General features: G+C 37.8%; 1 protein-coding gene across 2 annotated transcripts in view; it reads left to right on the top strand.

The window, feature by feature from the left end:
• Positions 1 to 14,837, top strand: part of FRAS1 (Fraser extracellular matrix complex subunit 1) — a 423,789-nt gene that overhangs the window by 308,920 nt on the left and 100,032 nt on the right. For both annotated transcript variants that reach the window (XM_019720206.2, XM_074324419.1), the window contains 3 exons: positions 6,936 to 7,050; positions 8,629 to 8,766; positions 10,874 to 10,906. In XM_019720206.2, coding sequence (XP_019575765.2) covers positions 6,936 to 7,050; positions 8,629 to 8,766; positions 10,874 to 10,906 — 286 coding nt within the window. The remainder of the gene's footprint in view (positions 1 to 6,935; positions 7,051 to 8,628; positions 8,767 to 10,873; positions 10,907 to 14,837) is intronic.

The raw sequence follows: 14,837 nt of genomic DNA, 5'->3' as shown, positions 1-14,837 counted from the left end.
TGGGTAGGGAATGCCAGAACCCCTCTTCTAGACAGAGTCACAAGCATATAAGACCTTGTAAATAAATCATTATGGATCCACATTTTTAGGTAGTGCCCATATAATTACACTCCGAAGTGTATATCAGCCTTGAGTGACAACAAAGAAAGCATCTATAGTTTTAGAAATTATGGGTCTGGGGCATGACAGAGACATAAAGGGGGAATAGAAAGTTTTTAATGAATAGCTGGTATCAGCATTTCCATTGTAAACCATAATTTAAAGAAATCATAATTCAGCAGCACTGTAAAGTCTATAATTTATCATTCTGACTGGAGGAACTTGGATCAGAATTTTCTCTAACCTATAAAGAAAAATGTAAGTGTACATTTCTTGCCAAATGCTAATGCAGTGTTATTTTGAGTTTAGAGGGAAAGAAATGGGCCAGGAGCCATGAAGATGGTGCTATTCCCACTCGGTTGCTGTGAGCCACTAGAGGCTTTTCAAGTTACTTAATTTTTAGGGTCTCAGGTTGCATGTTTTCAAATTAGGTGTGTCCTGTGTAATTTAGGACATCACAAAGGTTTGTTTACCATAAAATGCGATTAGCCTACTCTTTCATTCCTTAAAATATACATAGTTTATATTTCTTTTGATGTTAATTAGGGCCATTACTGTAGGACATACTTGTAATCTGTGACAAAAACACATTCTCGATCCAGTAATGTAAACTCATTTAAGTACAAAAGTTTTGCACATATTTAGTAAATACATTATGAATATATATGCTAAATACCTATTTATATATGTATTTATATATTGCCATGTTTATATATGGTAAAGGTAGGAGTCTACTTCTCCTACCCTTAAACATTCAGTCATTCAATCATATACTTTTCAGCCCCTAATTTATGCCAAATGCTATGGAAGACATTGGAGATTCAATGACTATAAAGTACAGTCTCTATTCTTAAAGAACTTAGAGTGTGAAAGGTGAGACAAGCGAATCAATAAGAACTGAAATATAATGATAAATGCCATGACAGGCCATGATATGCAAGCAGATAGGAGGGCCCCTGGCCAGGTGGGGTGTTATGCGCAAGGTTATGGAAAGCTTCCTCAAGAAGGTGAATTGAGCTGGTTGAAGTGGAAATTATCTCTAAAGCAGGTTTCAAGCTTTAGCCTACATTAGGAGCACCTGTAGCGTTTGTTAAATCACAGATTGCTCGGGCCCACCCCAGAGTTTTCTAATTCAATCGGTCTGGTAGAGAGCTGAGAATCTGAATTTCTAACAAGGTCCCAGGTAATATAATACTATTGCTGCTGCTCTTCTCACCACACTTGATGAACCACTTATCTAGACTAGAAATTGGGGGAAATTCATTCCAGCGAGAGGAGCTTGGGTCAGTGAAAAACGATGGAGATGCAGGAGAACATAACATGTTTGAGGAATAAGAGAGAGTTCAGTTGGCTGGAGCATAAATCCTTATGTGAAGAAGAAACAAGACATAAGAGTCAGATCATGGAGAACCTTAAAGATAGGATGAAGGAGTTTCCATTTTGTCCTGAAAGGCTGTTGGGGCAAATAAGATGTAGAAGACAGGCTGCCTGAAAAGATTTTCAATTTAAAAAGGTCATTCTGGCTGCAGGGTAGAGAACACCACCCTGGATGGGGACCAGACAGGGGGCCAGGAGTCCAAAAAATAGGCTATTGCAGTCATCCAGAGCAATAAAGGTCAGTGGCATGAAAGCTGTGCAGTGGCCGTCAGGATTAAGAGTTAGTGAGACCTTGGAGAGATACTTGCACCCATGTCCACTGCAGCATTATTCACAGTAGCAAAGAGGTGGAAACAATCTAAATAGCCTTTGGCAGATAGATGGATAGAGAAAATGTGGTATACACAACAATGGAATATTATTCAACCTTAAAAAAGGAAATCCTGTCATGTGCCGCAGTATGGATGAACCTTAAGGACATTGTCCTAAGTGAAATAAAACAGTTACAAAGACAGACACTAATGGCTCCACCTCTGTGGGCTATCTTAAGTAATCAAACTCTTAGAAAGTAGAATGGTGGATGCTCCTGCGGGGGTAGGGGAGGAGGTGGGGAGAGATAAAGAGGAGTTGTTGTTGTTCAATAGATACAGAATTTCAGTTTTCCAAGAAGAAAAAATTCTAGAACTGCTGCACAACAATGTGTATATAGTTAACAGTATTGTACTGTACAGTTAAAAGTGGTTAAGATGGGGGAGAAATTTAGAGAAACATTAAAAGATATTTAGAAATACCATGGTCAATTAGAGGTGAGAGGAGGGTGAAACACCCCAGTTTCTGAGTATATAGAGATGCTCTTCATTGAGGTCAGGAATGTGTGAGGACTTTAGCGGCAGGTGGGGTGGGAGGCACGATGAGTTCATTTTGGGATGGGCTGTGCCTATTAAGGGTGTGCCTATTAAGGGTGTGTAGAAGATCAGTAGATATTCTGGATGGGAGATAAACCTTTGAGAATCATTGATAGCATGGAGTGGTTAAGTCCTCGCAGAACTGAAATTCCCCGGGAAGACTGAATAGAGTGCAAAGCCACATAATCAGATACCTGCCTAAATGGAAATTTGTTCGGTGGCCTTTCTGTAATTCTGTTATTCATCAAATCTAAGATCTTTTAAATGCAATCTTATAGTTTGGTTTGCAGTGTTCATCAGAATTGTATGCATACATACATATATAAGGTATTATACATATGTGTATAATATTATAAGATATAGATATAGACATAAACATACATGAGATAAATACCTTTATGATGTATATCAAGTTTGGGCAAGGAAATCTGAAAACATGCACATTTACCAATAAATATCATAGAGTAGATAATGTAAGATTCTGCAAATAGGTTAGTAGATTCACATCAACTCATAGTTTCCCATGTAATCATCACTATTTAACTTAGAAAATCCTTAAGGGCAAAATCTTTGCTTAATTAGTCTCGGTAACTTCCTCAGCATCTAGTACAATGCCTTCTATAAAGTACTTGCTTAGTAAATATTTGTTGACTAAATGAATATTTTCAGACCTTCTTTCAAATAGTTAATGACTCCCTAAACTGTATCCCCTTCAAATTCAAATAACAAATTAATCATATGCGTATACACACACATACACTTGAAATAGCTTATTTCCAATTTCTATCTTAAAGGGGAAATTGTATTATCTCGTCATGGGAAAGACAGACTATTATTTCCTTTTTCAAATGGTTGCAGTACTCAAGATTGAGTTGCTCAAGGTCACCACTTGAGGAAAAGGCCTTGAAGAAGCCTTTCTAGCCTGGTTTCATTTGTTTCCAGAGTAATCGCTATTTCAAGTATTCTTTTAAAACCACTCTGATGGTGCTAGTAGGGATCCAGTTAGAACAGCTTATCTCTTGTGATACAGACTCAAGTCTGGGCAGGCTTTATTTGTTTTACAGCTGCAGTCTTCTGTGTCCATGTTTTTTCTTAAGACCTTTCAGAAACTAATAGAATTATCATCTGCAATCTCTGGAAATGTTTCTTTATCCTTGGAATTCCTGATGTGCTTTACTTGAGCCTTCCACACTTAGAATTCTCTACATTAGAGCTATTTATGATTTTCCCCTACAAAAAAAAAGCTTGAAAAGAGGGTCTATATCTGATTCATCTTATATCTCCCACAGCTCTTTGCTTGGTACCTTGCACATAGTAGGTTCTCACTAAATATTTGCTATATGAATATAGGAATGAATTAATTTTGTCATCCTAACTGAACTATGTGAGAGGATGATTTCTTGTAGGACCTCCACTTTCCTCATCTCATTACTCAAGAGTGTCTGATTTCTCAGACCTACCATGAGCTTTGCTGCTTTAGTAGAATGACAGGCAAGATATGAAATTCATCTTTTCTTTTAATAGAGTGAAATTAAAATGTTGTTTATAAATCCTGACCTGGAAGTTTAAGTTATTCACACTTCGCTAAGGCTTACGTGTTACAATGTTTGCAGCCCTGGGTCCCCACCAATTCTTTAGATGACATTGAAATACAATGGAAAATATTCTTTAAAAATTATTAATGAAATTGTTTATGAAAAGTATTTTTATTATTTTGTATCTTGGCTTAATCTTTTTATGATGATATGTTAAATTCACTCAACAGATTTTTATTGAGACATTCCATGTGCCATGTGCTTGGGATCCATGCATGAACAAACAAAAATCCATGTTCTCGTGGAGTTTACATTACCTCGGGGGGAAACAGACAATAAGTAATAGACAAATAAGTAACTTACATATATCATGTTAGTGAGAAGTAATGTGGTGAAATAAAAAGTAGATTAGGGCCAGAGGGATCTGAAATGTAGTGTTGGGGCCAGGGAGACCTAGCTTTCAATTTCAAATAAGGTGGTTGGTGTGCGCTTTATTAAGCCAATGACATTTAAAGAAAGAGTTCCAGGAGGTGAGGGAGGTAGCCATGCAGATAGCTGAGGACAGAGCATTCCAGGCCCAGGGAACCATGCATTCAGAGGTCATCCTGTTGGGAGCGTGCTTAGTTCAAGGAATAGCAAGAAAGTCGGCATGGCTGGAGCAGAGTGAGTGAAAGCAAGAGTAATCTACATTAATTGACAGATGTGCTCTGTGTGTGTGTGTGTGTGTGTGTGTGTGTCTATGTGTGAGTGCGTGTGTGCATGCACGCGGGCACACGAGCATGTGAGCAGATCAATTGGTCTTCACAAGCTGGTATTGTAGCGGACTTAACTGTTATTCTTCGTAAAATGGAGAGTCATTGCAGGGTTGAGCAGAGGCATAATGTCCTTTACAAAGGGGTCACCCTGGCTGTTGTGCTGACATAGACTGTGGGTGTGTGGGCAGGTAGGCAAGAGAGCTGTTGGGAGGCCATCCTGGTAACCCAGGTGAGAGACTATAGCTGCCAGCATGGTGGTGGCAATGCCGTGGGGGGAAATGGTTGGATTCTGGATATATTCAGAGGTAATATGGGTATTATGAAAATTATTATACTGTAGTCTTCTTTTGGTAACGGATATTTTAATAAAAAAGTGTCTTCTGTAACGATTTCTATGAAATTTAATCTCTCATTTCTTACTATGTTTAATTGATAAATATTGAACATTCTAAATAGGCAATATTAAAATTGATTATACTTGGTTACAGCTCAACCTCAATATTGCTTTCCTCAGAGAATCAAGTCTTTACTTTTTCTACGTAGTGTCTATTTCTATGAGTGGAGAAATAGTAACCATAAATTCCATAGTAAAATATCTGTTGTTTTGCCTGGAACATATTTTCCTTTCCCATATCCTATGTCCATGCTAATTCTCTCTTCTTATCATTTTATTGTTTTAGGAACATCTAGATTTTCAAAAATATCCCATAATACTCAGAATTTGCAGTTATTGTGATGGTTTTGAGATTACCAAAGTGGTAAAACAGTACCAAACAATGTACAGAGCCTGCACTTTTTTATCTATGCATCTGTGCCCACACGTGTACACATTTATAGGTGTGTGCACACATACACTGGACTGTAAATAGGCATATATTTTTAATTTGTTATCCTTACTTGTTTTATTTTAGGGTGAGAGACCAGGTGCTGTTTTGCAATTCTGATTTTCCTTGCTCATTACATTCCAGACCTGAGGAATGGCCTGAAATATGACTCTTTACTATAGGGAGATTGTCCTAACCTGCTAATGCTGCCTCTCCCCTGGACAAGTATGCCTTGGGGACAATTACAAGAGCTACTGTAACCTTCAATCTTTTCATGGTTTAAGGGAAGAACACCACGCCCTCCTCCATGAGAATTACTGAGTCCTACTTAATCCTTTCCTAAAGGGGGGATTCCTTCTGAAAGAAGCAGAGCTTCAAAGAGCAGGAGAGGGTGTCAAATTCTAATTTTTCAGTGGTCAGTTAGGAAGAGCCTACAAAGATCTGGATATTTTTGTTCTGTTTTATTGACAGCATGTATGACCCAGGCAAGGGGCCCATGCTCACACTACTTCCCCCTTTCTCTTCTCCACTATGTTTTTGCTGCTATCCCCAACTCACCCAGCTCACTGTTAGGCCTGGTCATGAGATTCCAGATCTCTCCTTTTTTTTTTTTTTTTTTTTTTTTGGTGTTGTCACTGTTAGTGGGTGATGGATGTACACAGGTGAATGGATAGTAAAAGCTACATACACTTTGGCCTTTTGATCAATTCTGCTAGACTCTGCATGTGTTCTGAAAGCTAGAAGAGAAAAGCAATATCTAGTTATTTTAAATAGTAGCATGGAGACAAGGAGAAATGTTGACTGTTGTATTATTTACTTTAATAAACAAGTAATTCCTAAATCTCTGAATTCCAATGATGAGCCTCTGCTGGTGTTTGAAGTGAGTTCATCTTTAGTCCTTTGAAACCATCACAGTTTCAAAAAATAAATAAATAAGAAAGCATCACAGTTCTCATTTAAAAAGCTGGGGCATCAGGGGGAACTTCTTACCAGATGCAACCTTAGCTCATTAAGTTAGAAGAGCAGAGATGTGGCAATCCAGCTGTGAATGGTAGAATAGTAGAATAGCCAGCTGTGATGGCTCATTTTCAAATGCATATCACTGTGAGATCCACCCAGGGAAAAATGATCATATTGAGATTCCCAGAGCATGCAGCAGTATAAACCTGGGGCAGAGGACAGAGGAGAGAAGAGTTGGGGTGCAAGAAGACCTGAAGAGGATTCTATAACCCTGTGAGGTTCCTAAGGCTGGGACAAATCTACAATGCAAGAGACAGATTCCTTGTTTTAAAATCTCAGAGAAAGTTTTGCTAAGTGTGACTAATTTAAAAGTCCAAACTGAGTTTGGTTTAGTTTTTTTTTTTTTTCAGTAAGGTTTGCTTTTGCCTCTGGCTTTTGTTTTCATCACACCATTTTTCCTTCTTCTTAAACTTTGTTTAGGCACGTGAAGATGGCCTGACTGTGATTCAGCCTCATTCCCTCTCCTTTGTAAACTCTGAGAGGCCAAGTAGGAAGATTATATACAATATCACTCTACCTCTGCATCCAAATCAAGGTAAGATGTGCAGTAAATGATCTCTTAAGTAGTATCTTCCAGCTGTTGACCAGTCTTAACAGCTCTGGAGTTTTGTCTTCTTATACTTGTTGATATTTTAAGAAGTAACAATTACTCATACCACTTGTTCCTGTCCTCTGAGTTTCAAACCAATTCAGAGGGGCGGAGGGAAAGAAGTAAGGAGGGAAGGAAGGAAGGAGAGAGAGAGAGAGAGAGAGAGAGGCACTATGGTCAAACATGTGAAGATGAATGTGTCAGCTTTGGTACTGACAGATGTGTAATGGAGAACATAGCAGGCATAGAACTTTAGTCACTAGACTGAGCTCCCCCTCCCAGGCACAGGCAGAACTGGACAGACACGGGCACTGTCTGTAGGAGTTGAGCCTGCCCTGGTGCACCTATGATAGGTGCGCAGACCAGAATGAGCGTGTGCTGAGGATGAGGAGCTCTGCCTGAGAGCTCAGAGGGGGCTGAACCATACATGCTCAGTTCCCTTCCCAACTGGATAAGTCACTCCTCCTCCCATAGGGGAACACACCGTAGAAATGTGGAAGCACATTCAGAGGAGAGTTGGACCCCCACCATCAGTCCCCAGCCTTTAGATCTCTTAATGTTCGCCTTCTCTATTAAGCCTGTGCCAAAAGAGATGTGGCTGTTCCTCACAGAAAGGAGACCAGCTTCTCCTAAGACAAGTCTGCTCTCACCTCTGAGGTGGGTCTCCCAAGACCAATCACTGCCCTACATGTAAGCCTTTCATATTAAATTCCCAAGGAGAAATAGAAGTCTAAAACAATAAATTCCATTACTCTTTCGAAAAAGTCCAAAATAATTAAAATTCTAAAAATTATCCTTCTTTTTTTTAACTTGGTAAGTCATAGATATAGTCCTTCTCCCTGTGTTGCCAGGAAGAGATGAAGTTCTTTTAGACCAGCTGCCTGAATAGATCTCTCAGCCCCTCAGAAGTTGAATTCATCTAATACCGAGCCTCACATGTGTCTTCCTTTGAAAGAGTTACTCGGGCATGAAAGATGGTCATAGCATCAGTTCTGTTCCTGTAAAATTTAGAAATGGTAGGCAAATCTGCAGATCCTACAGCTTTTTCACAAGCAGAGTGATAATTGCAAATCCAGTTCTGAGAATAATCAAGATCCATGTTACTGTTGCCAGAGGTCATCATAGAGACTAAGGAGTTTCTGAAGGAAAGAGGGCAGATTGAGAAAAATCTCTTGATAGTCTCACTAGAAGACCAGTCTGTGCCATTTTCTCAATGACCTTGACCTTGGAACTTAAACTCAATTGAGAAATTACCTGAGGATTCTGGAGAATTACTAGGCTACATTACGGGCAGTGGTTTGTATCTTACTATTGTTTATAGTCAATGAATTCTAGTCAAGAGTCTATTTGGGATTCAGATTTGCCTTTTCTGGAATAACTCAAGAGTAGTATACCAAGAACAACCTGAGAGCAGTTGTTTCTGAAGGATAAAAGACCAGTGGGAAAGGCAGCTTTATGGCTCTGGTCATTTAGTTAGCCATCAGAGCTACTGCTAATGCTCATGGCAAGTCTCCTTGTCCTCAGGTATCATCGAACACGTGGACCAGCCTCACACTCCCATCCAGTATTTCACACAGGAAGACATTAACCAGGGCAAAATCATGTACCGTCCTCCCACTGCAGCCCCCCACCTCCAGGAGCTCATGGCCTTCTCCTTTGCAGGTAATGCTTCCTTCTTTGTTTTGAGACACCCAAACTGCTCTCTAGGGATCTCCATGGCAGGCTCACTCTCTCTCTTCCTGTCCTCCTCCTGGACGGTTTGGTGACACTGCTTTATAGCGGTACAAAATAGCTTGAGACTTCTGGCTTGGGTTCAGTTCATTACTTTTGTCATTTATTCATACATGCAGGAATGCTTTCAATAAATCTTTATTTTTTGCCTACTCTGTGGCAATTACTGAATGAGGTCTTGGAAACCTCGTGGTGAGCAAAACGAGGTATAAATCCTGTCCTTGGTGAGTTTTACAATCTAAATATAGAGAAATTTGATAAATTATCTCAGTTATGAATTTTAAATGCAGACTGAGATAAGAACTCTGAAAAGAAAGAATGTTCAGTGGTGAAATTAGATGTAACAAGACTTACCTAGACTAAGGGTTCAGTGGACACTGCCCCAGGGTGATATTGACCATGAAGGGAGGGGGCAGAGCTCACTAGGCTAAGTGTGCATGTTGGGATAGTTGGAGAACATTCCTGAAGGAAGGGCACATGCCCTGTGTGCAAAGGCCCTGGAGAGGGAGAGCATGTGGCATTCTGAGGATTGTAATAAAATTCGAGTGTGTCTGGAATGTGGAGGGTTGAACAGAGCAGAGATGGGCCTGGAGGGAGAGATAGAGTTCAGACCTTAGAGACCCTGTGAGCCTATAGGGATTTGGGTCTTTATCCCAAGAATAATAAGAACTCAGGGAAGCTTTTAAGATCTAGGGAGATGACTTTTCATAAGGAACTCGTGACTGAAATGATGTGAAAGGATTTGAGGAGGAGGCCATGGTACTTGGGCACGTAGGTGAAGGGAATCCAGTGAGAAAGATTCTGCAGTACCTCAGGGAAGATCCTATGTTGGAATGGAGAATGCAGGTGACCTTTTGGGATTAAAACATGGATTGGTCAGAAGGCACCTTTTGAAATGAAGAGAAGACTGAGTGAAAGAATAACTAAATTTCTAAATCAAGCCAGTGTGCCTACCCACTAAGCCAAGATAGCCTTCATCTGTGCCACTCCTTATCTCTCCCCTTGATCCAGTAACCAAAGCTGCTGACTGGAAAGCAAGAGTTTTGAGTATCCACCTTAAATATTTTTGTGCTTTGGAATGATTCTAAAAATCCTGAAGCCTGTTTCTTTATGATCTTTAAGATATATGTGCCACATAACGCAAGTAATCTAGAGTATTATTTTTATACAGTAGCTTTATTGATACAGAATAGCTAGTAATTTCTTGTGGTGAGTTGAACATGGATAAAATAATTTTAGAGTGATGTTTTAAATTGTGGCAAACATTTAAAGTAATGTTTGTCATTAGTTATATAAATGTGATTGTCTAGAAAATGATTAACTACTCAATTAGATTGAAAATCTCTATGGGTGGGGGTAGGCTTCTTCTCTAAGGAGTAACCCCAGTGTTTAGTAACTGAGTAACTAATAGCCCATGAAAATGTTCATGGTCCTCTAACCCCTACTTTACAAGACTTACTTTACAAGAATCTCAGGATATCCTGGGACTAGAGGGAGAAAAAACTTGTCAGCCATCGTTGAAGTTATTTCCGTATCCATTATACTCATCTGAGTTCCTAGAGCCTTTTTAGAGAGAGCAGAGTCCTGTCCTGTAAAATCTATGGGATAAATGCCATGAGATAAATCTCTCGCACTGTTACAGTGTGTAAATCAATGTCCCAAGCATCACTCAATTCTACAATGGAGTTGACCCACTAGAGAGCCTGTCAGTGATATATGACATCACCCACATTCACTGATATGTAAGATTTTATGTACTGATAAAATAGAATCTGAATGAATGTATTATAAATCACTCTAACTGCTGTGATATAAAATTATTCCACTATGTGGTTCTTTTTGTTATTTAAAATTAGTGCTGACATCATTAAATTCATCATAACATTATCAAACGACCTGGTAGTCTTCCTTTAAACTGTAATAATTTAGATGAAAACATCCTTTACCTTTCTAACCTATGCCCCATATTTTGTACCTTTCGCATTCTGTTTCTGACCCCAAAATGTTCAGTACACTGATTTTCTCTCTCTTCTTTCAGGTCTCCCAGAATCGGTGAAATTCCACTTCACAGGTAAAGATTTTTATTAGAAAATGGAATTTTTCTTTCCTTATTAGTCCTTTCTTTTTGCTCTCTTCATCATTACTTTTAGCTGTTTTCTAAGAACTGCTTAAAAGTTATGCAAGTTTCTTTTAAAATAATCACATGGCTAGTTAAATGGTAATAGCTTAACTTTGTATTCATAGAAAAAATAATCCACCAAGGATATCGAAGATTAGTGCTATTTAAGCCCCATTTCAACTTGTCTTAATATCTATTAAAAAGAGGTAATATTGGTTAAGATTATAGAGTCTGGATATAGACTGCCTGGGGTTCAGCCTGCTCTGGGAAAGTTTATTAACTTCTTTGTGTCTGAATGCCTCACTACCAGAGGAGATAATAAATAATAATTATATATATGTAAAACTTCCAGAACAATGATTGGTAGATAAACATTCCTGCGTGATGGTCATCTAATGGAAATGGTTGTATATAGTCTTTAATAGAGCCTTTCACTGAATGCCTTGTTACTGGGGGGGAAGGTGTTATGCCCCAGAGAGTGAGTTGTGAAAGCTGTGTGTAGAAGACCTCAGCATCCTGGTTTTAATTCACAGTGCTGTAGACGCTGAGTGCCATAGCAAAAACAGGGTCAGATCTAGCAGGTATGCTGGGGCAAAAAAGGGACAAGCTTTCTTGTTTAGGTCTACAGTGAGGATGGTTCACCATAAATGGCATCCTTATATAGCTGTTCAGTTAGGATTGACTATTCCATTAAAATCAATCATCCATATGTCCTATTATATTTCATGTAGGGATAAATCTTGGTGGAAGAGAAAGTCACCTCCCTCAAATTCCCAGGCCTTCCTTTCTTCTTTGAGGGTTAAAAATCGTACTTGAACCAACAGTAAATTTTACTGTTGTATCATGTTTTGTTTTAATTTTTTTATTGAGATATAGTTGACATATAACATTGTATTAGTTCCAGGAGTATAACATAATGAGTCGGTATTTGTATATATTGAGAAATGATTACCACAATAAGTTTAGTTAACTGTGTCACCATATATAGTTACAATTTTTTCCTTGTGATGAGAACTTTTAAGATCTACTCTCTTAGCAACTTTCAAGTATGCAGTACAATATTATAATGTAGTCACCATGCTGTACATTACACCCCCAGGACTTCTTTATCTTCTAACTGGAAGTTTGTACCTTTTGACCACCTTCTTTCTCTTCACCCACCTCCCTCAACTTACCTTTAGCAACCACCAATCTGTATCTGTTCTCTTATCTATGAGCTTGGGCTTTTTTTTTCTTTCTCTATTTTCTTTAGATTCCATGTATAAAGTGAGATCATATGGTTTGTCTTCAAGGTCCATCCATATTATCACAAATGGCAAGATTTTATTCTTTTTCATGGCTGAATAATATTCCGCTATATAGATAGTGCCCAAAAAATGTATACACATTTTAAGAGATGTCATCTATGCTCAGGCAGTAATTTGCCATAATCAGAAGTGTCTGGACGCTGATGGTAACCACTTTGAGCACCTCTTGTAATTGCAGAAATCAAATGTGACTTGTATTCCTCTTTTGTTATTGGTATATATTGAGTATTACAATTAATACAATTTTTTCTTTTCTTAAAATATGTATACATTTTTTGGCACCCTCTGTATATTATATATATACACATCCACACACGCGCGTACAGATCTTTCACCTCCTTAGTTAAATTTATTCCTAGGTATTATATTCTTCCTGATGCAATTGTAGATGGTATTATTTTCTTAATTTGTCTTCCTGATATTTTGTTACTAGTGTATAGAAACACAACAGATTTATATATTGATTTTGTATCCTGCAACTTTACTGAATTCATTTATTAGTTCTAAGATTTTGGTGGCATCTTTAGGGTTTTCTCTGTATAATAACATGTCATCTGCAAATAGTGACAGTTTTACTTCTGCCTTTACAATTTGGATGCCTTTTATTTATTTTTCTAATGTGTGTCATTATTGATATGAACCCAGTATCAGCTCATTTCTAGTGTCGGGCTTCTAAATAATTCATGCAATCAGTAATAATATACACTAGATTATATCATTTATACTTTACAAATCAACTTACAATATGTTGTCTTATTTAATCCTTGTAACAGTATTATAAAGACAGATATTATTTTTAGCATCTTAAAGCTGAGGAAACTAAGGGTCATTAGAGTAAGTAATCTGCCCAGGTTTCCACACCTGGTAAACAGTAGTGCCAGGATTTTAATACAAGTTTCTGACTCTGAGTGTGGAATATTTAATTTACTGTGTTGTGTGTGCTGGTCATGAACAACAGGAATCATGACAGTCTGCCAGTTTGGTTTCCAAGTCTCAACTTTTACCTGAAAGGTTGAATAAGTGAAGGCGTTAACTATTAACTTCTTTGGGACTTGAAGTTAAGTGATCCTTGAACCTATTCTTCAGAGTAGAGGAAATGAATCTTTGGCTGACCTTACATTAATTTATCTTGTTTCTGTCTTAGGTTTCTTTCTTTTTTTTTTTTTAATGTTGAGTGATTTTTTTAAAAATTTCTTTTAAAGACAAATTTTTTTTAGAGCAGTTTTAGGTACATAACTAAATTAAGAAGAAGGTACAAAGATTTTCCCCGTACGCCCTAATCCTACACGTGCAGAGTATAGCCTCTCCCATTATCAATAGCACTCACTGGAATAGCACATTTTTTACCAATGATGAACCTGCATGGACATATCGTAGTTTATATAGTTTATTTTAGCATTCAGTCTTAGTGTTGTACATTCTATGGGTTTGAATAAATATGTAATGACATGTATCCATCATTATGGTATGATACAGAATATTTTCATTGCCCTAGAAGTCCTCTCTGCTCTGCTTATGCATTTTCCCCACCCCACCTCCCACCTTTGGCAACCACTATTTTTTTATTGTCTTCCATAATTTTGCCTTTTTCAGCATGTCATGTAGGTGGAATCATGTAATATGTAGCCTTTTCAGATTGGCTTCTCTCACTTAGTAATATGCATTTAAGGTTCCTCCATGACTTTTCATAGCTTGATAGCTTATTTCTCTTTAGTACTAAATAATATTCCATTGTATGGATGTACCACAGTTTATCCATTCACCCACTAGAGGTTATATTGGTTGCTTCCAAGTTTTAGCAATTATGAATAAAACTGCTGTAAACATCTGTGTGCAGGTTTTTGTGTGGACCTAAGTTTTCAGCTTCTTTGGGTAAATACCAAAGAGTGCAATTGTTGGATCATACGGTAAGAGTATATTTAGTTTTACAAGAAACTGCCAAACTGTCTTCCAAAATGGTTGCACCACTTTGCATTCCCACCAGCAATGTGTGAGAGTTTCTTTTGCTTCACCTCCTCATGAGCATTTTGTGTTGTCAGTGTTCCAGATTTTGGCCATTCTAATTGATGTGTAGGGTATCTTCTTGTTGTTTTAATTTGCATTTCCCTGTGGGAGAATCTTTTCATATGCTTATTTGCCATCTGTAAATCTTCTTTGGTGAGGTATCTGTTGAAGCCTTTGATTCATTTTTAAATAAGGTTGTTTGTTTTCTTACTATTGAGTTTTTAGAGTTCTTTGTACATTTTTGGATAACAATCGTTTATCAGATGTCTTTTTCAAATATTTTCTCCCAGTCTGTGGCTTTCCCTCTCATTCTTTTGGCATTGTCTTTCACAGAGCAGAAGCTTTTAATTTTAATGAAGTCCAGCTTATCAATTATTTCTTTCATGAAGAAATTGGTCTTTGGTCTTGTATCTAAAAAGCCATCACCATACCCAAGGTCATCTAGGTTTTTTTCTATGTTATCATCTAGGAGTTTTGTATTATATAGTTTTACATTTAGGTTTATGATCCAGTGAGTTAATTATTGGAAAGTGTGTAAGAGGTTCCTTTTTTTTAAAGGAGAAAAACTTTTG

The sequence above is a fragment of the Rhinolophus sinicus genome, linkage group LG02, assembly GCF_036562045.2.
Source record: "Rhinolophus sinicus isolate RSC01 linkage group LG02, ASM3656204v1, whole genome shotgun sequence".
Classification (NCBI taxonomy): Eukaryota; Metazoa; Chordata; class Mammalia; order Chiroptera; family Rhinolophidae; genus Rhinolophus; species Rhinolophus sinicus.
This window is presented reverse-complemented; position numbering and strand designations above follow the sequence as displayed.